At 59.8% G+C, this 27,169-nt stretch overlaps 4 protein-coding genes across 5 annotated transcripts; 2 read left to right on the top strand and 2 right to left on the bottom strand.

Moving 5' to 3' along the window:
* Positions 1-641: 641 nt before the first annotated feature.
* CFAP20 (cilia and flagella associated protein 20) lies at positions 642-7,168 on the top strand. Its single transcript, XM_015873814.1, has 6 exons — positions 642-844; positions 3,745-3,824; positions 4,648-4,759; positions 4,833-5,021; positions 5,951-6,061; positions 6,701-7,168. Exons 1-6 carry the CDS (start codon positions 761-763, stop codon positions 6,704-6,706), a joined length of 582 nt encoding a protein of 193 aa, XP_015729300.1. The 5' UTR covers positions 642-760; the 3' UTR covers positions 6,707-7,168.
* Positions 7,169-13,319: 6,151 nt separating this feature from the next.
* MMP15 (matrix metallopeptidase 15) lies at positions 13,320-17,552 on the bottom strand. The gene is made up of 10 exons (XM_015873684.1): positions 17,448-17,552; positions 17,177-17,325; positions 16,769-16,891; positions 16,381-16,688; positions 15,991-16,152; positions 15,616-15,839; positions 15,341-15,479; positions 15,075-15,225; positions 14,776-14,891; positions 13,320-14,562 (listed from the first exon to the last, which is right to left on the bottom strand). The coding sequence occupies exons 1-10, from the start codon at positions 17,550-17,552 to the stop codon at positions 14,105-14,107; spliced, it is 1,935 nt and encodes a 644-aa protein (XP_015729170.1). The 3' UTR covers positions 13,320-14,104.
* A 356-nt stretch (positions 17,553-17,908) lies between these two features.
* On the bottom strand, positions 17,909-21,450 carry USB1 (U6 snRNA biogenesis phosphodiesterase 1). 2 transcript variants are annotated; one of them, XM_015873769.2, is made up of 7 exons: positions 21,331-21,450; positions 21,058-21,203; positions 20,723-20,906; positions 20,335-20,388; positions 19,285-19,390; positions 19,086-19,169; positions 17,909-18,842 (listed from the first exon to the last, which is right to left on the bottom strand). In XM_015873769.2, exons 1-7 carry the CDS (start codon positions 21,402-21,404, stop codon positions 18,738-18,740), a joined length of 753 nt encoding a protein of 250 aa, XP_015729255.1. In that variant the 5' UTR covers positions 21,405-21,450; the 3' UTR covers positions 17,909-18,737. The 2 variants fall into 2 exon arrangements, with proteins under 2 accessions (XP_015729255.1, XP_015729256.1); XM_015873770.2 differs by having other exon boundaries at positions 21,313-21,440.
* Positions 21,451-21,519: 69 nt separating this feature from the next.
* On the top strand, positions 21,520-27,141 carry ZNF319 (zinc finger protein 319). Its single transcript, XM_015873693.2, has 2 exons — positions 21,520-21,838; positions 23,161-27,141. The coding sequence occupies exon 2, from the start codon at positions 23,553-23,555 to the stop codon at positions 25,215-25,217; it is 1,665 nt and encodes a 554-aa protein (XP_015729179.1). The 5' UTR covers positions 21,520-21,838; positions 23,161-23,552; the 3' UTR covers positions 25,218-27,141.
* The last annotated feature ends 28 nt before the right edge of the window (positions 27,142-27,169 follow it).

The following is a 27,169-nucleotide window of genomic DNA, read 5'->3' as shown; positions in this document are numbered from 1 at the left end:
TGTGTTATAATTGAAATAGTTCTATATCGTTGAATAAAAGTTTGGAAAGAAACATACGAGGAGGGATATCCAGTGAGGAGGGAGCTGTGGGCAGGAGGACTGGCCGTGCTGCAGGATGCCAGCAGTGAGAGCCCGTCAGGATGGGCTTAATGAGGAGAGCAGGAGGAGCTATTGTACAGTCACCGGGAGCAAAGGAAAAGGGGCTGTTTGCCACCATTAGGGACACTGCTCCTTACAGCCCTGAAGGTGGCAGGCTGGGTGCTATGGCTGGGTGCTATGGGTGCTATGGCTGGGTGCTATGGGTGCTATGGCTGGGTGCTATGGCTGGGTGCTATGGGTGCTATGGCTCGGTGCTATGGCTGGGTGCTATGGCTGGGTGCTATGGCTGGGTGCTATGGCTGGGTGCTGTTGCTGGTACCTGCTGCTCCCAACACATGGCCCTTGCTCTTGTCCCTTTCATTACTCCCTTCTCTTCCTCCTCCAGCCTTCATTTCCATGCCAGCACTGAGGCTGGCCGTTAACCCGAGCTCTGCAGTACTGAAGCTCCTATTCAGTCCCATTCCCGTTCACCTTCACTCTCCACCCCGTTCCCACCCCGTCCTGTTTCTCCTCCTCCTCCATTCAATTAGTCCCTGCTGACGGTTCCGCGGTTCCCGGAAGTTCCCGGCGGTGGCGGAGCGATCCGCGCTGCTCACCGTGTGCTGCCGCTCCCGCCGTATCCTTCCGCCACCTGCCGCGTCGGCGGCGCGGTGCATCCGCCATGTTCAAGAACACGTTCCAGAGCGGGTTCCTCTCGGTGCTGTACAGCATCGGCAGCAAACCGCTGCAGATCTGGGACAAGAAGGTGCGCGAAGGGACGGAGCGGGGCGGGCGGAACGGCACCGGGTCGGGCGGCGAGCAGCGCTGTGTGTGTGCGGGCCGGTACCGCAGCGCGGGGCGGAGCGGCTCCGTGAGGAGCATCGCGGATGGTGGGGGTCGGTCCGGCCCCACACGGCGCCGTGTCCCGATACGAGACACAGGGATGTGTGTGTGGGGAGCTGGGCTGTGCTCGGGGCCTGGATCGGGGCCTTGGGGGCGTCCGGTAACGGCCCGCACGGCGACCTGCAGCAGCCGGGGGCGATGTGTGCCCCGACATGGACCGGTTCTGTTCGCATCCTGCAGGTGGTTGTTCGGATCCCATATCCATATCCCATATGGGATAGNATAGCGCTGTGCACCCCATAGCGCTGTGCACCCCATAGCGCTGTGCACCCCATAGCCCTGTGCACCCCATAGCGCTGTGCACCCCATAGCCCTGTGCACCCCATAGCGCTGTGCACCCCATAGCCCTGTGCACCCCATAGCGCCGTGCACCCCATAGCGCCGTGCACCCCATAGCCCTGTACATCCCATAGCCCTGTGCACCCCATAGCCCTGTGCACCCCATAGCGCTGTGCACCCCATAGCGCTGTGCACCCCATAGCCCTGTACATCCCATAGCCCTGTGCACCCCATAGCCCTGTGCACCCCATAGCCCTGTGCACCCCTTAGCCCTGTGCACCCCTTAGCCCTGTGCACCCCTTAGCCCTGTGCACCCCATAGCCCTGTACATCCCATAGCCCTGTGCACCCCATAGCGCTGTGCACCCCATAGCCCTGTGCACCCCATAGCGCTGTGCACCCCCAGTCCTGCTGTGAGCACTGGTGCCAGCCGTGTTCCTCCGGCCCTTGCTGCTCGCACCCATTCAGCAGTGCTCCTCCAGAGGTCGGCCTCACACCGTGCCGTCCTGCCTCGCTTTCCGCTGGGTTTTGTTATGTCGGAGCGTTGCCAGCAGCAACCACAGCCTTAAGGAATAACGGCTGTTATAACTCTGTATGAAGCTGCCTCTCCTTCGGGGCTTCGGGGCACACAACTGCAAAATGAGCTTTTCCAGTTCATCCTTAGACAGCAGAGGGTTTCCTGCTTGATTCAGAGGGCATTAGAAGGAATTCTCTTTACTGGGAAGGTTGCTACCCTGTCTTACAGCTCCAGAAATCCGCCTGCTTAGGCTTAAGCCTCGAGCTGCTGTCACACTTGCAGTGTCTCACAGGAGCTGGTGCTGAGCACTGGGCAGTGTGTGCTGTCTGCAGCTGGGTGCAGCTCATGGAGCTCATGCTGTGCTGGGCAGGGCTGGGAGGGGAAGGGCCCCTTCCTGCCTGCGTTTCTGCCAACCAGTTTATTTTCTGATGCCTTTCATCCTGGTAGTGCTGAAGAAGACAGGTTGCTTCTAATCTAGGGAAGGAAAGCCTTCCAGGTCAGCTGGTCACAGATAGAAGATGCTGAGTGATCTCAGCCTGCTTTGGCCTCTCTGGAGGGGCCACACCTGGGCTTCTCTCTGTGTACAGCTGTAATCTCATGGTGAGTGTTGCTATGGAGGTTTGGTTACTGCTGCTGTCACCTGCCGCAGGGTGGTTTCCCAGTGTTAAGTCACTGCCCTGCCCCTCTGGGCTCCTGGCTTTCATTTCCTTTATGCCAGCTGCTGTTTTATTAGATGCACATGGAGGTTCTGCTGGGCTGATGATTTAGAAGGGAAAAAAAAAGGTCACTGGGGAAAAACCAAAAGCCACGTGATGCAGAGCTTATGTGATTGGTTTTTCCCCATCAGAGCTGCATTTAATACAAAGGAGGGATGTGGTTGTCTCATAAGGATCCCCCATTAAGCTGAGTTTAATGCTTTCTGGAAGCAGCAGAGCTAGGGGCAGGCTGGCAGGGCAGGCTGAGGCCAACACTTCCCAGCAGGGGTTGGGTGATGCAGGCTGGGGTTTGATGCAGAGATGGGGCAGAGTGCTGGGCTGCTGGCAGGGCTCCTTCCTGCAGAGCCCTGCAGTGCTGCCTAGGGCAGGTCCCTGTGGAGATGTGAGCCTTGAAGATGAGCTGCTATATTTGTCAATCATTTTGTAGTTCTTAATCAGAACCATCCCTTCAGGAGCTTAATGTATCTTGGATATTAGCAGCAGTGAGAGGTGCTGAGGAAATGAATGTATGAAATCGGAAGGAGTGTTGCAATTTGCTGATTTAGCATTGGAGAAGAGCAGGAGGCTTAATTAGCAAAAGTGCCTTTTAAATGGAGATAGATATGATGGGATGTGAGCTGCATCATTAAAGACATCGATCCTCAGAGCCTGGGATTCAGCCATGATTGCTGGTGGAGGAAGCTGAGTTTGTGTTGGCTGCTGGTTGCTGTGTGGCCTCCCAAGCAATGGGAGGCTGCGCCCTTTAGCAAAGCAGACCTGGACTTTGAGCCTGTGTGCTCTGCAGTGGAAGTGTCTGAACCAGGCTCCCACCTGGTCCTGCTGTGCCACAGAGGCAGCCAGTTGTGCACAGCCATATTGCCCAGTGCCCTTTGGTAGCTGCCTGGTGGCCTCCTTCGCTCACATGTCTGTTGCTCATACTTGGTTGTAGCTCTTATCGCACTCTGGATTGCTCTTGCTCTGAGCAATCTGTTTGTTTATTTGGGCGCCTTACACGAAGCTTGAGTCACCCCCGTTCTCCGGAGAGTGTTTGGATAAATCAAAGTCTGTGCAGCGTGCTTGGCCACAGACACTTGCTTGGAGTCTTGGCACTCTGGGGTGAGGATTAAAGTCTTGGAAGCAGGGAAGTCCGGAGCAATAGCAGCCAAGTAAAAGGAGATGATCCTCTAAGGGTCTTTTTCCCCTTGTTCATGGAGCTGAGGGCATCTCTTGTTTCTCTCTCTAACGGCTGTGCTGTCTGCCCGCTTTCCTCCAGGTGCGCAATGGTCACATCAAGCGGATCACCGATAATGACATCCAGTCGCTGGTGCTGGAGATTGAAGGAACAAATGTCAGGTAGGAGGAAGGTGGCTTCGGCCCTTGGCGTGTCCTGAGGGCTTGTCCTGGAGCTGAGTGTAGAAGGTGCAACTGTGGGCTGCTGAGGAAGCAGCCCTCTGCCTTCTGCATCTTTCATATCTTAGGCCTGCTGTGCTGCTCTGCCCACGTGACAGCTATTCTGACCGCAGACAGGCGGGCGAGAGAGAGATTTATGACGGGGATTGCTTATGGTGCTTCACTTAATCAGGTTGTCCCCGTCAGCTGGAGGAGGAGACGTGGGCTTCTCTGGCTGCAGGCTCGGCATCCCCACAGCCACGCTGCTGCGGTGTGGTTTGGAGTAGGGTGCTCCTTATAAGGGCAGTGGAGTCTCCTCTCCTGCAGTCAGGCTGTGCCAGCACTGCTCTTCCTCCCAAGATGTGTTGATACAGAACTTGCCAGACATGACGTGTGCTTTTAGGGCTCATGACCTTTGTCTTCCCAGCCATATACAGCATGCAGGCCTTCTGCCGTGCTCTGGAGGACTCTACCTGTTCAGTTAAAGAGGTTGTGTTAAGAGACATAGCCTCGAAACAGAATTCAGGGAGGTGTTTCATGCTCATACGTGGGGAAAAGTGGAATTTGAAATGCCTTCTTTGGGCCTTTCAGCTTGTTCTTTCTGCAGCTTTGTCTGAAGCTCTCCCTCCTGATGCAGGAAGCCCTGCTGGTTGCTGAGATCTTATGATCAGAGCTACCTCTTCCTGCCTGTCCTCCAGAACTGCATTATATCAAGTGAAAGGCTTGGGACTTGGACTGTGTGCTTTGTGCCATGAGAGATCCTAAAGCATCTTTCTGTCTTTCTCAGTACCACATACATCACGTGCCCTGCTGACCCAAAGAAGACCCTGGGCATCAAGCTGCCTTTCCTAGTGATGATCATCAAGAACCTGAAGAAGTATTTCACTTTCGAAGTGCAGGTGAGGAGGGCAGGGTCCAGAGACCAGTGAGGAGGGTGTGAGGGGGCTCAGCAGCCTGCCTTCCTTGCCCCAGGTGCTCGATGACAAGAACGTACGCCGGCGCTTCCGGGCGAGTAACTACCAGAGCACAACAAGAGTGAAGCCCTTCATCTGCACCATGCCCATGCGGCTGGATGATGGCTGGAACCAAATCCAGTTCAACCTCTCAGACTTCACGCGCAGGGCTTACGGGACAAATTACATTGAGACATTGAGAGTTCAGGTAAGAAGCAGTCACGTCCTGCAAGTGAAAACCAACGTGGCAGCTTTCTGCTGGTTGGAACAGCCTTGATGAAAAGTAGGAATCCAAGCTTGGCCCCATTCGGTTCCTCTGTAGTGCCTTTTCCTGCTGAGGATGCATAGCTTGGTTCCTACGCTGGCGATTCACATTTTCTGTGTTGAGTGGCATGTGTTATTTTGAGTGTGCCTGTTCCTTAGTGTGACTGCTGCCGTGCCTCGTGGGGTTGCCCTCAGATCAGCAAACTGCTGACCTAGGAAATGTCAGGCTTCTCATGTACCCACGAGGGGATAGGAGTGAATCCTTCAGCTGGTAGCAGAGGCAGAGCAGCCTGGACAGTTCCCAACCTCAGGAAGTCCTAGAGAGGGAGTGCTTCAAGTGCAGCATTAGTCCTCCTAATGCTGATACCAGTGGAGGAGTGGAGATGGGTTCACAGCCAAGAACACTCTGCTACCAAGCAGCTAAGGTGGGTCTCTGCTTTGTGGAGATGGCAGAGTTTGGCCATGCTTCCTGAGACAGCCCGTGTCAATGGAGAGAGCAGACAAGAAAGCAGAGGGCTGGTGTTTTTTCCCTGATGTCCCATTAGATTCAGAGAGTTCATGAGGTCTCCTGGAAAGACTCGGTCCAAAACTCTTCTAATGGGGCAGCCAGAATGTCTCCTTCCTTGCAAAACAAACAAGGGCGTTTGCTGACTGGTAATAGTTTGTTGGAGAATAGCTGGTGTGCTGTGGCACCTTGCCCCAAACCTGCAATAGGTGGTGCTGGGGCAGGAGGGAGACTACCCAGCAGCAATGATCGGGCTGGAAGGATTCATGCAGGCTGCTGAGCTGGAGAATCCAAACTGCTGCACAATGACAAAGCTGGATGTGGGGACAGCAAGTGGAAAAAGGAGCTGACTGTGTTGTGACTCACAGATCCACGCCAACTGTCGCATCCGACGGGTGTACTTCTCTGACCGGCTGTACTCTGAGGATGAGCTCCCAGCTGAGTTCAAGCTGTACCTGCCTGTCCAGAACAAGGCCAAGGTGAGCCAGCTGTGGGGAAGGAGGGCGGGAGCAGCAGTGGGGCCAGGCAAGCATGTCTCCTTTCCTTGCTGCCTTTACAACGCAGAGTCTCGTCTGGCAGCGGAGTTCTCTCTGGCGTTGGCCTGCAGCCAGGGAGCACCCTCTCTATTTGCAGGATGAGCTGTCTGTCTGGTGGCTTGCTGAGTGGCTTTCCTGCCAAAGCACATGGAAGTTGCCATTCCCACTTAGGAGAATGGCAGGGAGAGCTGTGCAGCTTTGTGCTGGAGGGTGCTGGGCAGAGCAGCAGCTCCCTAGCATCTCCTGGGAGCTGTTGCCCATGACTCAGCACTGTGACTTTGCTGTTCACAGCTACCTGCACCTTCTTCATCAGGGCCAGGCTTTCCCAGTGCAGATACTTGTTTTAGCGTAGACTATTTCTGAATAGAATTTCAAGGATCTGAGGGGGGAGGTGCCAATCTTAGTGGGAGGCAGTGTTAACAAGGGCATGTCTCTGAGGAATCCATCACAGCCTTCTGGGATGAAATGGCCTCACAGAGGTGTTCAGGGAACCCTCAGTGCCTTACCAGTACGGTCTTCTAGGTGCCACCTGAATGCTGTGTGTGTAGTAAGTGTCTCCCTTCTTCTCCCTGCTCTGTCCAGCAATAACACTACATTGAGAAGAGGCACAAGAAATGTTTGGGGTCGACAAAAGAAGCTGAAAGAGAAAGCCGTGCTGAGACCCAAGTTTTCTGTCAGCTCACCTTGCCTGGGGTAACTTTGATTCATCTGGTTTCCCTCTTCTGGATAGGACACGGTTAACCACATAGCAGGTCTGGGACTGTGCTGTTGGTGTGCGAGTCCTACAGAATCAAAGTTTTCCTACTAACTGTTCCTAAAGTGCTGAGCCTAAACACTGCAGGTGGCACGGTACCTGATCTCTTGTTGCTCAAAGCGGCCACTGCCCCTCTGAAGGGAGGATTCGGCAGGGATTACAGAGCTAAGCGTGCCCTCTTGAAGATACTAGTTTTATCTTCCTTTCCTCGTTTTCCATCTCTTATTTTATATACGCTCTAAATATGGATGTAATACTCATTCTTGGAAAGTTATTAAACATTTGACTGTTTGTAAGTCTGCTCCTGTCGTTTTCCTCCTTTGTTGGGTCCTTCAGCTCGTATGAGGAAGTGCTGAGGAGTTTCCATAGCCCAGATGTTAAGATTTGCTTCTGAATTTGACTTTGGCAGCTTTGCTTTATAAGGGTCTGCGTGGCTGTGGACAACAATGATGTGGAGAGAGGAGAAGCAGTAGGGTTTCGGTAGAGGAGACAGGATCTGTCTGCTGTGGCTTATTCCAATTCGTGAGCTGGTGTTAATTGACCTGTGACAAAACCCATGCTGTTCTCTTCTGGTACACGGAAATGGGTTTTTCTTTCCCTGCCTACTTGAAGCCATTTTCCCAGCAGTGATAAATTGGTCTTACCTGCCTGTTAAACTGGCACAGTTCTGATAGCTGTGTATTTAAACAACTCCTGCTCTCAGCCAGGCCCCGAGCAGCTACTTATAGCAGAAAGCTCACAATAGCCTTCCAGCTGCCAAATTGTCCCTTTCCCTGGGGATCAAAGACGAAGAAGCATAATAGAAGCGAAGCAGTGAAGCGGAAGTCTTTTCCTGTTCTGAGCCTGCCCTTCCCTGCCTCCAACCAATTTGCCTTTGTTGTGGAATGGCGTGCAGAGGGGAGGCTGCAAACTTCCACCAGCAATGGAGAAAGTCTTGGAGAAGCTGATGCCTTTCCTCCCTGGAGCTCAGCCCCAGCAGCTGTGCAGGTGGGTGTGTACCCACCATGGGGGTCAGTCCGTCCCTGGTGTTGGGCTCTGTGTGAACTAAGATCTGGATATCTTACTGTCCTCTAAAACAAAGCTGGTGTTTCCTGGGGGAGAGTTTGCTGGCAGACATCTGCCCTGAGTCTGCCCCACATTCTGTGTTTAGTCCTGGTTTCAGGACTTGGAATGACCGTTTACCTTCAGTCCTGTGTAAGGGCCCCACTTCTCCAGCTGGTTCTTGTGTCACCCACCTACCATGCACCTGCCTTGTGTGCTCCTTGAAGGTGCTGTGATTGGAGAGGGAGGTGCTGACCCTGTGCTGCTGCTTGGTGCTGGATGGCGCTTGCAGGAGGGTTTCTGGTGAAAGTCTTTCTGATTTCCGTAGCAGCTGAACAGCTCAGTGGTTCCAAGGAAACCCACATGGGAAGGCACCATCCATCCTGCTCAGATATCTGTCAAGACTTGGCTGGGCTTAAGATTCGTTAAGTGGAGTCATGCTGTATCCTGTGCCAAGGATTGGCCTTAATGAAGTCTATGGCCAGGCTCTCCTGACGGAACTTCAGTGCTTGCCAGGCATGGGGGAGCAGCCCAGCCTCAGCTGCTGAGGGAATCCATCAAACCCTGGCAAGTGAAGCATCCCTTCCCACCAGCCCTCGCTCACCAGCACATATCCAGGAGTTGCCGTTCCCAGCTGTACTGGGCTCATCGTCCCTCATCACCAGGGATTTGGGATGGTGCTGGGTGAGTGACCTTTGTGTGTTAACCCAGCCCTGAGCTGGGATGTGCTGGGCCCTGCTGCCAACCCCTGCCTGGCTCCAGGAGCTGTGCCAGCTCCCTGCCTGCCCCTCACAGCCATGTGGGCTCTGTGTAGTTTTAAAGATGAAGCCAAATAGGGAATCTTCCTGTTTATACAATGCACAAAGTGGAGCATCATCAGATACTGGCTCTTTCCTGTACGGGATGGTGATGAGTTTACAGAGTGCAGTCCAAAACTATTCTATTTTAATCCTCCTCTCCCATCAAAGCTTTAACTGTGTCACTGACATGAAGGCAGGTGAAGTTGGGATGCTCTGCCCACAGGAGAAGAGGGTGCTGCTGGCAGATGGGCCGGCAGATCCCAGGAGCTGTGTCAGCAGTCACTTTGTAGAGTAAATGTGCATTAGCAAAACTCCTGTGAGGAAGGGCCCAGCTTTTTGCTGCTGTGCATATGACTTTGGCCAGGCTGGATGCAGTGTACCCCAATGTGGGAGGAATGGAAGCAGGAGGAGCCAGGAGCCGACCTCAGGATGGCCACTGTGTGCTGCCAGGCAGCCCCAGCTCCATGCAGGGAGTGGGCAGGGGGATCCTGCAGAGCAGCTCTGAATTCTCTCCTGCTCCTTCACCTTTCTGTGGGTGGCCTGCTCCTTCCTGCCCGAACCCGTACTGCTTTTTATGGTGGGAGAGAAAGGAATCTCTCTTCACAGGGAGCCCTCGGAAAGTTTCAACCTGGGGTGGAGCGTGTGCTGATGAGGGCCAGAGAAGAGCTGCTTTTCCCTCTGCAAGCTTTTCTCCTTCCTCTACTACTGGCTGGGCCACGTGCTGTGAGCAAGCACTTGGAGCACGATGTGAGCACCTGGAGCCTACTTTCTAAATCAAAGGCAAGGCTTTCCTTTGTAGTTCTGACTGCTGAAGGGTGCCAGACGCATGGGTTGCTGCACCTGAGAGCAAGGTCTGGGGAGCTGGTTGAGGAGCAGAGGCACTGGGAGCGAGCAGGAGCAGTGCTGAGCAGCACTGGGCCGTGTTGTGCCACCCCAGCACCTTGCCTTGCAGAGCACTGCCTCGTTTGCTTCTGATCCAACCACGGATGTGATATCCAGGAACTAACATCTGAACCAAGCTCAGCTTCTTGCCCTTTTTGCCTTTGTTTCTTCATCTCCCTGGATGTCCCTGGCTAAACATTGCCCTCTCCATGGGGGGGATTACACCTCCGGGCAGTGCTAATCCTCTGCAGCTGTTTTCCAGCGTGGGGAGGTGGTGCTGGAGGCGAGGGAAATATTTATGTTGAGTTTTGCTATTGGCCACTGCCCAGGAAAAGGGAAGGACCGAGCTGAGCACTTTGGCCACTTCTGCACTGCGGGTGAATGGTGCCAGGGGTGAGGGCTCCCCTTGGCACCCTGCGCTGCGGGACCACCCCAGCGAGGTTTTATTTGGATGAGGGAAGAGCTGTGTGCCCTGACTGCCCCCCCAGCACAGCATGGGGAAAGCGCTGGCTGTGACAGCAGGCAATGAGTTCAGTGCCTCCCACGGCCCCAGCAAGCTGCTTTCCAGGAGCCCCGTGGCCTCGTGGCTCTTCCTCCTGTCCTCTCCCAGCAGCGTTTCCTCTGGCCTTGGAGCAGCAGTCAGCGGGGCCTGGCCCCAGCTCTTCCTCTCTGACTTCCTCTCCGCTTTCCGGGTCCTCTCCCCACAGCACGCAGGGGGCTGTGCCCTGACCCTGCAGAGGAAGAAGAGGCCAGAGGCTCTTCCTGGTCCCGCTGTGGGGCACGTGGGCCGAATTGCTCCCCTTCTGCCTGTAGCAGAGCAGGGTCACAGCGCTGAGCAGGCAGCAGTGAGTCTGTGCTAGTGTCACCCCCAGGAGAAGGTTGCTTGCAGGCTGCAGGATGCTGTTCAGTGGCTGGGGATTTCTGTGCTGCCCTTAAAACTGTGGGAAACTGAAGCGGGGAGAAAAGGAGTACAGGCACTTGTTTGTGTGTGTGCTGCTGCCTCTGCCTTGTAACTCTCAGCACCCCGCAGGCTCTGCTTATCGGCTGCAGCTATTTATACCTTGCCCTTCCCTGGGGGCTGTCCCTGGGCTCAGCACCGTGGTCTGCCAAAGGGGGCTGCCAGCATGTGGGAAGGGGCAGCGTGGCCTTGCTGTGTGTCTAGAAGCCACAGGCATGTAGGGAGCCCTGGGACGTGATGAGGGGATGTTGGCAGCCCCCCTAGGACCCCTTCCCTTCCTCCTCTATCAGGCCACTCCTATGAGAGAGGCTCACCCCTGGGGGTGGTGGAGGGGAAGGTACTGTGTGGATCTGGTGAGCTCCCCTCTCCAGTTCTGCCCCCACTGTGGCAGGGGGACGTGATGAAGGATGGCTGGGACTGTGCTCTGTGCCAGCCCTGGGTCTGCAGGGCAGAGTGGGGGATGCCAGCAGCCCCATCCCAGCAAGACACCGAGCTCTGGGCGTTCTCCAGCCTATTTTAGGAATCTGGGGCTGCCTGGGAGGTGGATCCTGGCAGGGTGCAGCTGAGCAGTATGTGTGTTCCCCAGACACAGAGAGAGGCTGGGAGGGGGGAGCAGCGGGGCTCCTGCTGGGCTCCATCCCTGTGCTCCCCAGGGTCTCATACATGGTGCCCAGAGGCCGTGCAGCCAGCAGCGAAGAGCCTGGGCTCTGCCAAAGCCTTTGTCTCTGTCAGGGTCCCTGGCTGCTGTCAGTGAGTGTTTCCAGATGGCCCCGGGCTCCTGGCACCAGCTCTGCTGCAGCATCCGGGGAAAAGCTGGGGGTGGGCAGTGACATCCCTGCAGAGCGAGCGGGGCAGCCAGGGCCCTGTTTGCCCCAGGGTGCTTCCAGCCCCAAAGCAGCGGTGAGACACTGCCCCAGGACGGAGATGCCACCAGCATCCTCGTGTAGCCACTCAGGGCACCGGGCTTTGGTGGCTGCCCTGCACCCCACCGAGCCCCCCCAGGAGAAAAGCACAGCTGCTGTGGGAAAGGCTTCGCCATGGGAAACACAGCAGCTCCCAGCTGCACGTCCTGCCGCCGCCTCCGCGCCTTTGGGCCGGGCTCAGCCCTGGGGTCCCGCCGTGCTGGGGGATGTGGGTCAGGCACACGGGGTACATGCAGGGCCTGTATGGGGGGGTCCTTGGCTCTGGCACCGGGCTGCAGAGCGTTGGGGAAACGCGTTGTGTTGCGAGGGAACTGCTGTGGGGTTTGTCTCGTTTGTTTGTTTCGGTTTCCTGGGCCTGAGCCATAACTGCTAAATCAGACGGGCTGCACTCGGAGGGCTGCCATCACCGCCTCCCTGCACAGCCCCCATCAATAGGGGGGAAATGGAGGGCAAAGCCCAGAGCAGTGACCCAGCGGGGCCAGGCAGGTGGAAATCAATGCGGTGGAGCCACCTGGGGCACCTTTCCCCATGTTTCTTTGTCCCCGGTGCTGTTGTGTCCTTGGGCTGCAGTGCTGCTCTGAGTTCCAGGCAATGGAGCACGTGCTCGAGTGGCTCTGCCCGGCTCCAGCAGGCGGGGACAGGGCCAGGGGGAGGGTGTCCCCCACCATGGGGCTCCCCAGTGCTGTGCATGGCAGCCCAGGGAAGTGGGGTGAGCGCCAGCCCCCTCCTCCTTTAAAGTAAAGAGAGGAATGGCAGCGTGGGGTAACTCGGTGCTGGGAATTGGCTGCAGCTCTGTTCGGCGCTGTGCCAGCAGCCCTGGGCCCAAGAGGGTGGGGGAGCCTCGTCCCTCCTGCTTGGCCACAGGCACCATGGAACCGTCCCCTCTGAACTGGGGGTGGGGGGCGGTCCCCTCCCTCTGGGGTCGGCAGGGTTGGGGGCGGTGGGACGAGCAGCTCAGGGACGGTGCCCGCTCTGATCGGTCCTGGTCCGATCGTGCTGGGGGCTGGGCAGGGTGGAGGTCAGAAGAGGATAAGGGTTGGGGTCTGCTCCCCGCGGGGCAGCCCAGACCCCCACGCTCCATAGGGTCAGGCCGGGCTGTTTCCGCCCTCGTTCCTGCGGGAACTGGGCCCTGCTCCATCCATCCCCCCCAGCTCCGCACGTCACTCCGATGGCCTCTGCATCCGCTCCGGCCGCGGCAGCCGCACGGGAGGCGGGGCCCTTCCCAGCAGCTCCCGGCAGCACCAGCCGAGGGGTCTGTGCCCCCACCGAGGGGTGATGGGGGACGGGGAAGGTGGGGCTGCTGAGCCCCCCTGGAGCCGCCCCACTCGTGCCGGGGCTTTGCTGGCAGAGCCACGTCTGCCGCCTTGCCAGCTTTCCTTCCCATTGTGAGCTGAGCAGCGTTTTTTCCTTGGATAAAGCCAATTTCCTGCCCTTGGATCTCATCTCTCCCAGCCCTACGATTCTTTCTCCCATCTCTAGCAGTTCGTTTCTCCAGCTTCCACCTTCCCCAACAAGCCGTGCCCTTGTTCCCCCCGCACAGCCGCCGTGCTGCAGGGGCAGGGGGCAAAGCACACAGAGCCCAGCGCTGCAGGGGGAGCACGCAGCCCCCCCGTGCCACACTGTGCAGAACAAGGCGGCTGTGTTCCCGCGGGAGCCCCTGAAAGGCGGCTCTGTCTGCTGCTGCCGCCGGGCCGCCTTCACTGACCCCCACAACGGCAGCCCGGGGGCAGCGGCCCCAGCAGCAGCCCCGATCCCCGCAGCCCCCTCCCAGCCTTGAGCACTGCATCCCCCCCAATGACACCCACCCGTCAGCCCATCCCTGCACCAAGGATGGCACCACAGCTCCACGCACCCGACCCGTTTAATACAAGCACAAGGTGGCCGTGCCCACTGCCCTGCCCGCGGGGCTGGGGGAGGCAACACTGCCAAGGGAACCAAGGCTCCTGGGGGGCTCTGACTGCAGCAGGTCTGTGGGCAGCCAAAGCAAGAGGGGGCTGAGCTGAGCAGGGGGATGGATGCGGTATCACACCCAATGCCACCCAAAGGCCTCGTGCATGGGGTATGGGGAGGAAGCTTGCCTGCCTCTCTGATGGGGTTTGCAAGCTCAGCGCCATTGCTCAGCACTGTATTTCCCACCTGCACTGTCCTCTACCACCAGCCACGCTCAGCCCCCACTTGCCTCGTGCTTCAGGTGCCCACAGCTCCTTCTGTCGGGTGGGCAGCACAGAACCCCTCTGCCCCGCACGCACCAGCAGTGCCCACAATTCTGACCGAAGAACGCAGCTGGGCTGGGGCAGGCAAGGCAAGGCAAGGTGACTGGGGAGGCCAAGAGACAGAGGGGCACCTCCAGCCTGGGGGGACCATGACTCTCCCCAGCTCCTCGCCCACCCCCCAGGCCTTGTGCTGTGGCACCCAGCTGCACTCAGGCCCAGGGCTCTGGGCAGCCCTCAGCATGGGGCTGAGCCAGGCAGCGTCCCTCCTTCCTGGAGCCAGACCAGAGCGGCAGCGTGCGCAGGGAGGAGGGGAACGGGACCAACCTCTGTGTATAAATACGCCGCTGGGGAGGGCAGGGTGGGGCGGGCTCATTGTTAGCACCATGGTGGTGGGGGGAAGGGAGGAAGGCGGGGGTCAGACCCACTCCTGCAAGGAGCGCTTGCAGTACAAGAGCATTCGGGGCGTGCCCTTCCTCTGCATCTGCACGATGACATAGATGAGGCCGAGGATGCAGAGCAGCAGCACCAGCAGCACCAGCACCATCACCACGCTCATGGTGCGCGTGTACTCATCGATCTGCACCACCACGTCCACGTCACCGCCCTTCTCGCGGCCGCCTTCACCGTAATCCTCCTCGTCCTCCTCCTCCTCCTCCTCCTCCTCGTCGCCATCATCCCGTGGTGTTTCGTCGCCATCGGGGTTGAAGGGCGGTCGGTCCACGTCGGGCCAGCGTGGCGGGCTGGGCTCTGGGACCAGCTCCACATTGCAGCCCATGAAGTCCCGCAGGATGGATTTGGGATAGCCCGGCTCCGTCCTGAGCCGCTCGTTGTCAAACTTCCAGTACTTTGTGCCTCGGTAGAAGTAAGTGGAGGCTGGGGAAGAAGAGGGGAGGGGAAAGATGGGTGAGTGGCTGCATCCAGGCACAGCTCCCACATGATGGAGAGCAGAAAGTGCAGAGAATGGCAGGCTCTGCCTCCATCATGCCCACAGCATCCCATTGGGGCCCACTACGGTCACAGGCAGCTGCTGGGCAGGGTGGCTGCGTTTCCTTTGCCCACCCCTCCTGCCCACCTTTCTCTACTTACAGGCATCTGAGCTGAGGAAGGCACCCTTAGGCGAGGGGGGGATGCCCGCCCAGACCGAGATGGGCTTGGGGTAGCCAGGGTCCACTGAGCGTGTGTCCTCATTGAAGCGCCAGTATCTGTAGGAGACAGCAGGACATGGTGAGCAGGGGGGGCACAGACATGCAGCCCCCTGACAGCACAGGGTGCTCCAGCTTTCCTGTCAGTCCTCGGCCCAGAAAGCCATCTGCCTACAGCTTATCATCCCACATCCATGCACCGCACACTGCCCCCGCTCCAAGGTGAGGAACAGAAGCACCCACCTGTCTCCACGGAAGAAGAAGGTGTGCCCTGTTGGCTCCCACCACACTGCAGTGTCGATGCTGTCGTAGGGGATGCCCTGCCCGTAGCTGGTCAGGGGCTGCGGGTACCCAGCTTCCAGGTTGGCTTCACGGAACAGCCAGTACCGGTTGCCTGAATGGGAGGAAATGGAGAAAGCAGGTGAGGCTGCGCTGCCCAGCTGTGCAGTCTGCCCATGATGTGGGGGCACTCCCTGCCCCATCGCCCCATCTCCAGCTGCCCTGCTCACCTTTAAAGAACACAAATCTCCCGTCATGCCTCTCATAGGCAGCGTCGATGTCCCCAGGCAGCCCCCGCCAGAAGTGCCCGATGGGCATGGGGTAGTTGTCCAGCACCCGATTGTGCCGCACCCGCCAGAACCACTTGCCCTGGTGGGAAGCAGAGCATCAGCACAGCACAGGGACAGAGCCCTGGGGACAGGTGAAGTGCTGGGGTACCCCTTCCACCCAGAGACCCTGGGGTGGACATGGGCTCAGAGGGAAGGGGAGGTGTCATGGATGGTACCTTGAACACAAACATCTCTCCCCGCAGCACCGCCACCGTGTCAAAGTTCCCATCACAGATATCGGGGCCGTACTGGTCGGGTCGATCTGGGTTGCCAGGTTTTGGGGGCCGCTCTGGTTTCCCTGGTGGAGGTGGTCTGGGGGGTCTGTGGTCCGGCCTGCCGGGTCTCCGAGGTGTCACGGTGGGCAAGGGCTTGGTGGGCTGAGGGTGCCCATCTGCAGTACCTACACAGAGCAGGAGAGGGTGTATGGAACATCTGCCAACCTACAGTGCTTCTACTCCCCATTCAGAGGCTCCAAGACCCAGCACCCAGCCCCACAGCTGGCACAGCACCCATGTCCCCCTGCCAGCCCACATCCCAGCGCAGCTCCTCACCGTACAGCTGCTGTATGCCCTTCAGGTCGTCCTCGGGGAGCTGGAAGTTCTCTGTGTCCATCCACTGGTAGAAGGGGGCCATGATAGCGCTGGGGTTGCTGGAGTGCTCCAGGCCCAGCGAGTGCCCCAGTTCGTGCACAGCCACCAGGAAGAGGTTGTTCCCTGTGGGGAAAGGCACCATCAGCATGACCCCAGCACAGGGGGTTCCCTGCACCCTGTTACAGGGATGCTTTGCAGGAAGCCAGAGCCGTCCACGCTGCCCTCATAGAATCTGTTCTCCCAGCACCCCCACTCACACACTCTCACCACCCTGTGCCATGCCCTCCAGCTGCCAGGGACACCCCAGGCTGCCCCCAGCACCACCCGGCCCAGCCCTCAGCCCCAGCTCACCCGACACATCCGTGTTTTCCAGCGTCCAGGGCTCATCTGAGTCAAAGTGTGTGTCCCCCCCCATCCCTGGGCCAGGGAAATAAGCGTGTGCCAGGAACCCCCCGACGCCATCGAAAGGGGAGCTGTCCCCATGGAAGCCCGAGGCGAAGAGCACCATGATGTCAGCCTCCTTCTTCCGCTTCTGACGGATGTCTTCATAGGGCACCTCCTGGAAGGCCAGCGGCGTGGCCTGCTCCCATACACGGAAGGCCTGGCGGATGGCCTCGTACGAGTGGTAGCGGCCCAGCTTCTCCGTGTAGTTCTGGATGCTGCGGGCACAGAGCGGAGCTGCTCAGGGCTGTGACCTGCAGGGTCTGTGCTGAGGGCGGGCATTGCCGGTGCTGTGTACCTGAAGGTGAGGTGGCTCTGGCTCCAGCGCCGCCCGGTCAGTGCGTACCGCTTCCGCCGCATGTTGGACTTCATCCGCACCCCAAACTGGTCCGGGACCCCACAGCGGGGCCGCCTCATCCACCTGGGGGGGGGCGGGGGGCTCAGGGCTCGGCACCCAGAGGGGTTACGGCACCCAGAGGGGTCACGGCACCCAGAGGGGTCACGGCACCCCGAGGGGTCACGGCACCCAGAGGGGTCATGGCAATGGGGGGGAGCAGCCGCTGTGCTGCTGGGGGCGGGCAGGGCTCGTGACCCCGCGGGGACAGTGACGGAGCACAAACACCGAACCGGGATAGAAAGGACCGACCCCGCTTTGGGGAGAGGAGGGACGGGGGTCAGAGCGAGGGGAGCACGGGGCCGAGCTCACGTTTTGGTCTCCTCGTCCAGCACGCCGGTAACGGGGATCCCGTAGAACTTCTGCATCTCGGAGAGGGCCGAGGAGAGGATCTGTGCGGAGCGCATGGTGGACATCTGCCGGCTGCCCGGCGGCAGGTACCCGTACAGCCGCAGCCATGCCTGGGGGCACACGGCGCTCAGCGGGCGGGGACGGCACCGACGGCTCCGCGCGGCCCCGCGGCCCTTCCCGTGTCACGGCGGCCCGGCCCCGCTCCCCGCTCCCGGCCGCTCCCCGCTCTCACCTCCGCGTTCAGCTCCGCTCCGGCCGCTCCCAGCAGCGCCAGCAGCACGAGGGTTCCGCCCGCCCGGCAGGGGGCGCCCTCACGCCTCGCCCCGCCGCCCGCCATCCCGAGCTACGCCGCCCTCATGGCCCGGGCCCGGCCGCCACCAGCGGGGGCTGCGAGCGGAGCATCGGGCGGCGCTGCCCCTCGGCACCGGCCCCTTTGTGTGCGGATCAGGCGCGGCCCATGTGCTCCGCGCTCCGACACCGCTCGGCTCCGCACGGCGCTGCCCGGCCGACACAGCGGGGCGGGGGCGGCGGGGGCGGGGCGGGGGGCGGGGCGGGGCGGAGAGACGCGATCACGGCAGGTGACAGCGCCACGAGCAGCGCCCCCTGCGATAGAACGGGGGGACGGGAGACGGGATGTGACCGGACGGGAACGTGAGCTGAGTGTCCTGGGCACATCAGACACACACACACAGCGCCGTGAGATGCATTTACTGCCCGGAAGGACCTTGCGGCAACAACCGGGGCACGAAACATGGAGGCGGCGCACGGAACAACGCGCAGAGCGGAGCTTTGCCGAGCACAGAGTCCGGCCCGGGCAGCGCACGAACAGCCCGTGTTTGTTACCGAGCGGCCCCGTGTTACCGAGCAGCCCCGTGTTACCGAGCAGCCCCGTGTTACCGAGCAGCCCGTGTTACCGAGCGGCCCCGTGTTACCGAGCGGCCCCGTGTTACCGACCAGCCCCGTGTTACCGAGCGGCCCCGTGTTACCGACCAGCCCCCGTGCCGCCCCCGGCCCGGAACGCGGAGCTGGCACTGCCCCCTGCTGGTCTCACCGTGGCAGCACAGCGCGGAGCAGCACGGCCTGCACTGACATTAACACCAACAACGTGCTCGTTGTGAGGCCGGGATGCTCCGCGCTGAGCTCAGCGCTCAGACAATGACGGAGCCGCTTCCAACTGTGCCAGACGAGCCGCCTCCAGGCGCTTCCCACGCGAGCTCCCCGCTCCCAACCATCCAGCACCCACGGCCGTCACAGCCGGGTTGGGTGGGTTGGGTGGTGGTGGTTTTTTTTCCCCTTTCTGTTTTAAAATCAGCAGAATTCGCAGCTGTGAGCGCAGCCGGCAGTGCTGACTGCAGCACATCCCGCCTGCTGTGCTGCGAGCAATCTGCTGCGGGAACATGGTTCTTCAGCCCACAGCTCAGACTCGGAGACCACAGAGTTCGTGTGACGGTGCTGGGAGCTGTGCTGCAGGATTGTCTCTTTGCTGACCTTCAGGCTGTGAGATGCACGGCCCCGTCGGCTCCTACCTCAGGGGGAAGCAGAAGAACTTGTTGCCCGACTTGCAGCGGATTTGCTCCCATTGGACACGCAGAATGCGAGCAGAGTCCTCAAATGTGTCCACAATGTCCTGGCAAACAAGAGCAGGGGCAGGAGTCAGTGTGAGGAGGGCGGGTGGGCCGGCTGCTGGGGGGATGTCAGCAGCTCCATCTCTGAGCTGAGCCAGAAGGTGTTTGTAGCTGCAATACAGGACAGTGGCTCCTTCCTCCCCCCACCCCCAATCCCAAAGTCTCCTTTAAGTCAAGCTGAGTTTGCCTCACAGAAGCAGCCTCCCTCTGCTCTGGCCCACCCCCATGTTCATGTAGGGACACACCTGGAGCTCCTGCAGACATTGCCCCTCCAGGCTGCCCCTCAGGTCCCCGACGCACCAGGCCATGCTGATGTGGAAGGACGGGTCCTGGAGATAAAGCAAGGATTGGGTCGTGAGGATGAAAGGAGGCTTTGGGGATGCAGCGGGAGATTTGGTGCAAGGAACCAGGCAGCACCTCCAGAGCAGCAGGAAAAGCCCTCACCTTGTAGAATACGGGGAGGTCATATTCCTCCATAACCTTGTCCACCTCCGAGACCATTTCCAGCAGCTGGAAATGTCCAGTAGAGACTTCCAAACCCACAAAGGTCCTAAACAAAGACCAGGACACACGTGAGTACCTCAGCAGAGCACCGTGCCCTGCACAAGGGCAGTACGGCTTCGAGAGGATGGAGGTTACTACAGGAGTTGTATGGTGGAGAGGAAGGGGCTGCAAAGCACCAGCTGAGAACAGCGTGGATGGGGAAGTGCTGTGACAAAGAGGTTCCTCACGAGGACTGTTGTGGTGATGCTTCTCATATGCCTGTGTGTGTGACCACGTGAGGACCAGTCTCCCTCAAAGAGCTGCTTCCTCCTGCCCATGACCGATGTGGTTTCCCATTCCCATCAGATTCAGCAGCTTTTCATAACGTTAATCACCTTTCTCTTTAATGTGCTTTGGCATTTTAAATTGCTTCATTGTGTTAAGCTGGAAGAGGCGCCATCAGGCTTATAAGCTGGCACCCAGGTGAGCTTGTGCTGTCAGAGCTGTTTGTCTGCAGCCCTTTGAAGCTGCAATTTCACCATCAGCATAAGCTGTTGTTGCTGCCAAAGGAGGTGGTCCCTGCTCTGCTGGCCCCAGGCTGCTCATTCCCCCACCCACTCCCTCAGCTGGCACAGGGATCTGTGCAGCCAGAGCCAACCAGATCAGCACAGCGATGTGCAGCGTGGATGTGAAGCTGCAGCATCACCCAACCGCAGCTGAAAGGCCGCCTCGGGCCACGTCGGGAACACGTCCCTCCTCCTACCTTCAGAAGGCTGAAATTCTGCAGCCCGAGGTTCAGTCCCCACAGACAATAACAGCTGGCAAAGAGCTGATGGAGGAGCTAAGAACAGATGCAGCCTGGAGTGCTGCGGGATTGGGCTGGACAAAGAGCTGAACCTTCAGTCACTGGGATGGGACACCCTCCACCTGAGATGGTTCTGCCCCTGCCGTGCTGTGGGATGGCACGGGCAGCTCCCACCTGCCTGGCACTGTGCCCCTCTGCTGGCTCACCTGGTTTTGTTCTGGTTGGTGTACACCTTCACTTGGTCAGCCACACAGAAGAACCTGAAGTGAGAAAGGAATGTTTCAGCCAAGGGGAATAAAACAAAACAACCCAACACTGAGCCAGGGGAGGTTTAGGTTGAGTATTAGGAGGAAGTTTTTCACGCAGAGGGTGGTGACGCACTGAACAGGTTGCCCAAGGAGGCTGTGGATGCCCCATCCCTGCAGGCATTCAAGGCCAGGCTGGATGTGGCTCTGGGCAGCCTGGGCTGCTGGTTGGTGACCCTGCACACAGCAGGGGGTTGGAACTGGGTGAGCACTGTGGTCCTTTTCAACCCAGGCCCTGCTAAAGAGTGTGAGCAGAGGCCCACAGCCGCTGCCCTGGGGTTGTCCCCACCTGTGGAAGGAGGCCAGGCGCTCCTTGAGGCTCTGCATGAAGGGGTTGATCCAGTGGTAGCGCAGCACCACGCTCTGCGACAGGCTGACATGGAACTCCTCCATGGCCGTGACGGACGGGACGTAGGTGCGAGCGTGGGACACCAGCAGCTCCAGCAGCTCCAGGAACTCCTCCTGGGCCTGGTCTGTGGGGCAGGCAGAACGGCCGAGGTTGGGGGGCACCGTGCGGCCCATTGAGCTCCAAGTCCTGCTCTAGGCCGCCCGCACCCCCAGCTCGGGCCGCCCGGAGCCCACCCACATCCCGGCGCCCCCCAGTCCCGTCCCGGTGTCACGCACACGGCAGGTACACGTGCGTGGCCCAGCTGCCCCGCTCGTGCGGGAAGCACCGCACGCGGCCGCCGTGCAGAGCGCTGTCGTCCCGCTTCTCGTCCCGCTCCTCCTCGAACATGGCCAGCACGGACTCGGGGACGGGCAGGCGGCGGCTGCAAGGCACAAAGAAGCGCGTCGGTTTCCCCCCTCACCGGGCCCGGCACCGACCTGCCCAATAACACCGGCCTGCCCCATCACACCGACCTGCCCCATGACACCGACCTGCCCCATCACACCGACCTGCCCCGCGACCCCCCTCCTCCTTCCTCCTCCTCCTCCTCGGAGCTGCTGTACCCCACGAGCGCGGCTCTCATGGCGGCGCTGCGCTGCGGGCGGTGCCCGGCAGGGGGCGCCGTGCTCCGGGTGCGCTCCGCCTCCTGCGCTCCGCTCCGCCGCCCGGCCCGGCCCTCCCCGCCCCGCCGCCCGCCGCCGCCGCCAAGCGAGCGCGGGGATCGGGCGGAGCGAGCAGGCCGCGGCCCCGCCCGCAGGCAGCTGAGCGGCCCGAGCGGGGCCTCCCGCCGCAGGTGAGCGGCCTTTGTGCGGGCCTCGGGCCGGCGGGAAGTTGCCCCCCGTGCATGGGGGCGGCGGAACGCGGGCGGGGCGGGCCCGGCGGTGGGCTCGGGCCGCGGGGAGCACCGGGCGAGGAGCCGCTCGCCGCCCGCTGAGCCCGGCCTGGAAGTGCCGCCGTTCCGACCGGGTGTTCCTGCCGACGGATGAGCGGGACACGGAGCCGGTCCCGGTGAAGCAGGTCGGTACGGGCGGCTGCCGTGATGGGGTGATGCCGGGATGGGGTGATGCCGGGATGGGGTGATGATGCCGGGATGGGGTGATGCCGGGATGGGGTGATGATGCCGGGATGGGGTGATGCCGCATCCCGCGGGGATGGCGCTGCCATGGGACGGCTCCCCGAGCCCGGCTCGTGCTGCAGGGTCAGCACACGGCGAGAGCCCCGGGCTGCGGCTGGAGCTCCTGCTGGGGGCATTGGGGCCGCATCCTGCCCTCAGCTCCTCCTCCGGGTGTCAGAGCAGAAGAGCTGAGCTCCCAGATCCTGGCAGGACCCCGGCCCGGCTCATCGGTGCCTCTTTGTGTTGTGCTGCCCACGTTTGTGCTGGGGGACAAAGTGATGCCCCGTCCCTGCAGGGTGCTGAGGGGGCAGGGCTGTATCCTGCCCGCAGCGTCTGCTCCAGGTGTCAGCACTGTCAGCTGGAGGAAACCAGCCTGGCACTTGGGCCTCTGGGTGCTCTATTGCTCGGGTTTGTGCTGCAGGACAAAGCAGTGCCCTGTCCCTGTAGCACAGAGGCACTGGGGGGATGTGGGTTGTGGCCCAGCAGTGCCTGCTGCTGCCTCTTGCCAAACCATGGACACATCCATGCTCTTGAAGTGTCTTGTCACTTGTTTGTACCCACTGCTCGACGGTGGATCTAACTTTTCTCTTGGTCAGTACTGGGTTTTATCTGTGAGAAGAACCAGTAAGGCCAAGCAGTACATCTGGGGCAAGGGGCTGGGCCTGATGCCTGCAGGTCCTGTTTTCTCTGCAGGCAGGGTAACGTCTTCTCTGGCTCTTCCTACAGGCAGAGGGGAAACTTCATGGGTACCTCCCTCCCTTGGCTCTGTCAGAGGTTGATGTGCTCAATGCTGGAGCTTCAGGAGGAGGTTGGGACTGGCAGAACTGCCTTGCTAGGGTGGGAATCTGCCCTGGTATTTGTAACATTTCACTCGGTAGCTTTTTTTGCACAGCATTTAGCGCAACTCATCCTGCACAGAGAAACGGATGGATGTGTTCACCCTGTTATTGTATCCTAGGCCTGATGGGGACTGAAGCAGCCTCTGCTGCTTCGTGTAAGAGCTTACCAGGCAAACCTGTGGCTGTGTTGGCCAAGCAGGGTCTGTTTCTACACTGAGTTTTTGGCTGCTGCCAGCAGCATGCAGTGCTCCAGCTCTGCTCAGCTCCCTTCCATGAGCTCCCAGGTGCTTTGCAGGAGAGTTTGCAAAGTGGGCCACGAGCTCACCTGACTGGAGAGCTGCCTGGCTGTCCTCTGCGATCTGATGTGAACTGTCTTCTTCTTGCAGGCCGAGCTGCTCCCTGCGCCGCATCTCACACCCTGCCTGCGTGTGAGCATTGCCTGCATCGCAGCCAGCACAGAGAAGGGCCTCCTCTTGTCTTCAAGGCACTTGCTTCTACCTGCCTTCCTTCTTTCTTTGAAAAGGAAAGAGAAAAAGAAAAAGCCAAACAAAAGACCGGAACACACAAAGAACTTCTGCAGATCCAAGGAGGAGCCCGTGGCATCTCGTCCTCCTCACTCCCCAGGATCCTGGCTGTGGGCTGGGTTTCCTGTCCTCGATTTCGGGATCGGTGCAGGGAATCAGAATCTTGGATGCTTTTGATTTTTATTTTTACTTGAACCTTTCTGACCGAGAAGCTGAAGCTGTCACTGCTAAAACCCTGTTTCTTTTTCCCAAGCATGTCAGAAAGCTGGCAGCAGCAACAGCAGCAACCGCAGCAGCCGCCACCACCTCCGCAGCAGCACCACGCCGGGACCACCGCCCTCCCGGAACACTCCATCCCACCCAGCACCGCCGACAACCCCCTGGGCTGTGCCGTCTACGGCATCCTGCTGCAGCCGGACCCGGGTCTGCAGCACCACCAGCACGCCCCGCTGCAGGCTGGGGAGCCGTCCCACAAATGCGGGGTGTGCGGCCACGACCTCACTCACCTCTCCAACCCCCATGAGCACCAGTGCTTGCCAGGCCATGACCGCTCTTTCCAGTGTACGCAGTGTCTGAAGATCTTCCACCAGGCCACCGACCTGCTGGAACACCAGTGCATCCAGGTGGAGCAGAAGCCCTTCGTGTGCGGTGTGTGCAAGATGGGCTTCTCCCTCCTGACCTCGCTGGCGCAGCACCACAACGTCCACAACGGCAATGCCATGAAGTGCTCCATCTGCGAGAAGACCTACAAGCCACCCGAGGCCGAGCACCCGCAGCCCCTGGATCCCTCGGAGAAGCCCTACAGCTGCTCCATCTGCCAGAAGACCTTCAAGCACCTCTCGGAGCTGTCCCGGCACGAGCGCATCCACACGGGCGAGAAGCCGTACAAGTGCACGCTGTGCGACAAGAGCTTCAGCCAGTCGTCCCACCTGGTGCACCACAAACGGACGCACAGCTCGGAGCGGCCCTACAAGTGCACGGTGTGCGAGAAGACCTTCAAGCACCGCTCGCACCTGGTGCGCCACATGTACGCGCACTCGGGGGAGCATCTCTTCAAGTGCAACGTCTGCGAGCTGCACTTCAAGGAGTCGTCCGAGCTGCTGCAGCACCCCTGCACGCCCAGCGGCGAGCGGCCCTTCCGCTGCGGGGAGTGCCAGAAGGCCTTCAAGCGGCCCTCGGACCTGCGGCAGCACGAGCGCACGCACAGCGAGGAGCGGCCCTTCAAGTGCGACCTGTGCCAGATGAGCTTCAAGCAGCAGTACGCGCTCATGCGCCATCGCCGCACGCACAAGGCCGAGGAGCCCTTCAAGTGCAACCTGTGCGAGAAGGGCTTCGTGCAGCCCTCGCACCTGGTGTACCACCAGCACGTGCACGGCATAGAGAACCTCTTCAAGTGCAACGTGTGCCAGAAGGGCTTCAACCAGTCCTCGGAGCTGCTGCGGCACAAGTGCGTGCAGAACGCCGAGCGGCCCTTCAAGTGCGCGGTGTGCAACAAGTCCTACAAGCGGGCCTCGGCGCTGCAGAAGCACCAGCTGGCACACTGCGCCGAGAAGCCCCTCAAGTGCACGCTCTGCGAGAGACGTTTCTTCTCCTCCTCCGAGTTCGTGCAGCACCGCTGCGACCCGGCCCGCGAGAAGCCCCTCAAGTGCCCCGACTGTGAAAAGCGCTTCAAGTACGCCTCGGACCTGCAGCGCCACCGGCGCGTGCACACGGGCGAGAAGCCCTACAAGTGCCCCTCCTGTGAGAAGGCCTTCAAGCAGCGCGAGCACCTCAACAAGCACCACAGCGTGCACGCCCGCGAGCAGCAGTACAAGTGCATGTGGTGCGGGGAGCGCTTCCTGGACTTGGGCCTGCTGCAGGAGCACAGCGTGCAGCACACGGCCGAGGGCGCGTACCAGGTGGCCGCCTGCTTGCCGTGAGCCTCCTGCCCCTGGTGGCTTTCAGCTTGCATGTGACGCTCTGAGCCTCGGCCTCCCCTTCCCTCTCCTCAGCTGGAGGTGGCCTCCAGGGAGCGCTGGGGGAAAGGGGAGGTCTGGCGGGCGGGGAAGCTTTCCTCTGGCCTCCGTGGTCTGTACCCACTGTAGCACAGGGGCTGACGGACGGTGTGAAAGGCTCAGAGAGAGTGGAGAGGAGAGGAGGGAGGTGCTGAGAGGAAGCGATGCCTGGAGCTGCCCAGTGTCCCCTGGACTGTGCTTCCCACCGTACCCACATTGCAGTGCTAGGAGCTGGCAGGGCTCTGCTCGGCGGTCCTCTGCATGCAGCCTCTGTTCCCTGTCCCACCCAGTGACTGCTCTTGCAGGGAATGCTTGGGAGCAAAGCAGGGCGCTCCCTCTGGCTGCGCTGCTCGCTGGGGACGTGGCAGGTTTCCGTGCTGGGCTCTCCCAGTGTCATTAATCCAAACTCAAACGAGTGACTTGAGGGGACCGTTTCAGACCATTTGCATTTATCGACCGCCCTGACCTCCCCTGCTCTCCCCTCTTTCTAGGGCATAGAAAGGGAAAAGCCGTGGGGCTGCACACCTCCGAAATGCACTTTGGCATTGCTGCTCCTGCAGCTGGTGGCTGTCACACTTGGGAATCGTTTTGAGCAAGCCTGCCCATCCCCATCCCTGCTGGCAGTGAGGGAAGAGTACCGAGCACCACACACTGCAGAGAGTGTGGCAAGGAGAGTCTCCTCTCCTGGCTGTGAGCATGGCATTAACCAGCTGCCTCCAGAGGGATCTCGTTCTCCTGTGAAGACTTACCTCCAAGCCCAGGCTCCTTCCCTCCCTGCGCTGCTGGGGCTGTGAGCATACCTCCAGGGTCGGGCATAGGGATGTCCCCGCAGCTTGAACACTAAGGGGTGAAGTGAGCACTACGAGGAGCCTACAGCCTCAGGAATGGTCTCAGCCATCTCCACAGGTAACCCACGTGGTGCTCTGGGGTGCCTGATTTGCTGAGGGGAACCAGTTCTGTCCAGAAAAATCAGGAGGACCCTTCCTGCCCCGTGGGGTTGGCTCCAGGGGAAGGTTAGCAGTGGGTAAAGGAGAAGTTATTTTTTCCCCTCTTGCGGGAGTCCCGATTTACCCCTTTGCTCTTTCTTTACCTCTTCCATTTTTTCAGGTTTTGCACAGTTCTTGTATAAACATCACTTAAAAATAAACCTCCCCTAGCAAGGTTGGTGCAGCCTCAGGTGTTTTCCTCTGCAGGGTTCTGCTGCCTTCCTGAGGCCAAGAGCCCCATGAGGTGCCAGCTGGATGCCCTCAGGGTTGAAGGTGTGCATACTGCCTTGCTCCCAGCCTTCCCCTCTCCGTGTCTGGAGATCTCAGAGTGTTACAACCCCGAGTGCTGTAGCACAGCTGGATGTGGTCCTGGACTACCTGCCATACTGCTCCAGCTTCAGCGCAGGTCCAGTCTCAGCCCCCCTGTGCCCTGGGTTGTCCATTGGGCCAAGCAGAGGTGTTCCAACCAGCTCTAATTAGCAAACAGCAGCCCGCAGATTGCCTGCGTGCTGAGCTGGTGATAGGACAAGTTGAAAGTCTAGGCAGATGGACCTTGCACAGAGCTGGGCCGTGCCTGCATTGCAGATGGGGGACACTAAAAGGTGGTGAGAAGCTTCCAGTTCCATCTCCAGCACAGAGGAGGAGCAGAGCGCCTGGCCGCGGGGCTGGGGCACTCAGTGGCCCCGAGGTTGGCTCCATGTGCAGCTTCACAGGGCTGCAAACAAACCTTCCGCTCTGCTGCCCAGGGAGGAGGGACCGATGCTCATCCTAACTTCATGCTGCATCAGAGATGTAGAACTTCCTACCGAGTTTTCTGTCCGCGTTTCTTTGTTTTTGGGTTGGTTTTTTTTTTCCTTTTTTTTTTTTTTTTTTTTTTTAAGCAGTTTGTTA

The sequence above is a fragment of the Coturnix japonica genome, chromosome 11 (assembly GCF_001577835.2).
Source record: "Coturnix japonica isolate 7356 chromosome 11, Coturnix japonica 2.1, whole genome shotgun sequence".
Lineage (NCBI taxonomy): Eukaryota > Metazoa > Chordata > Aves > Galliformes > Phasianidae > Coturnix > Coturnix japonica.
Note: the sequence above shows the minus strand (reverse complement) of the source record. Positions and strands in the feature narration are given on the sequence as shown.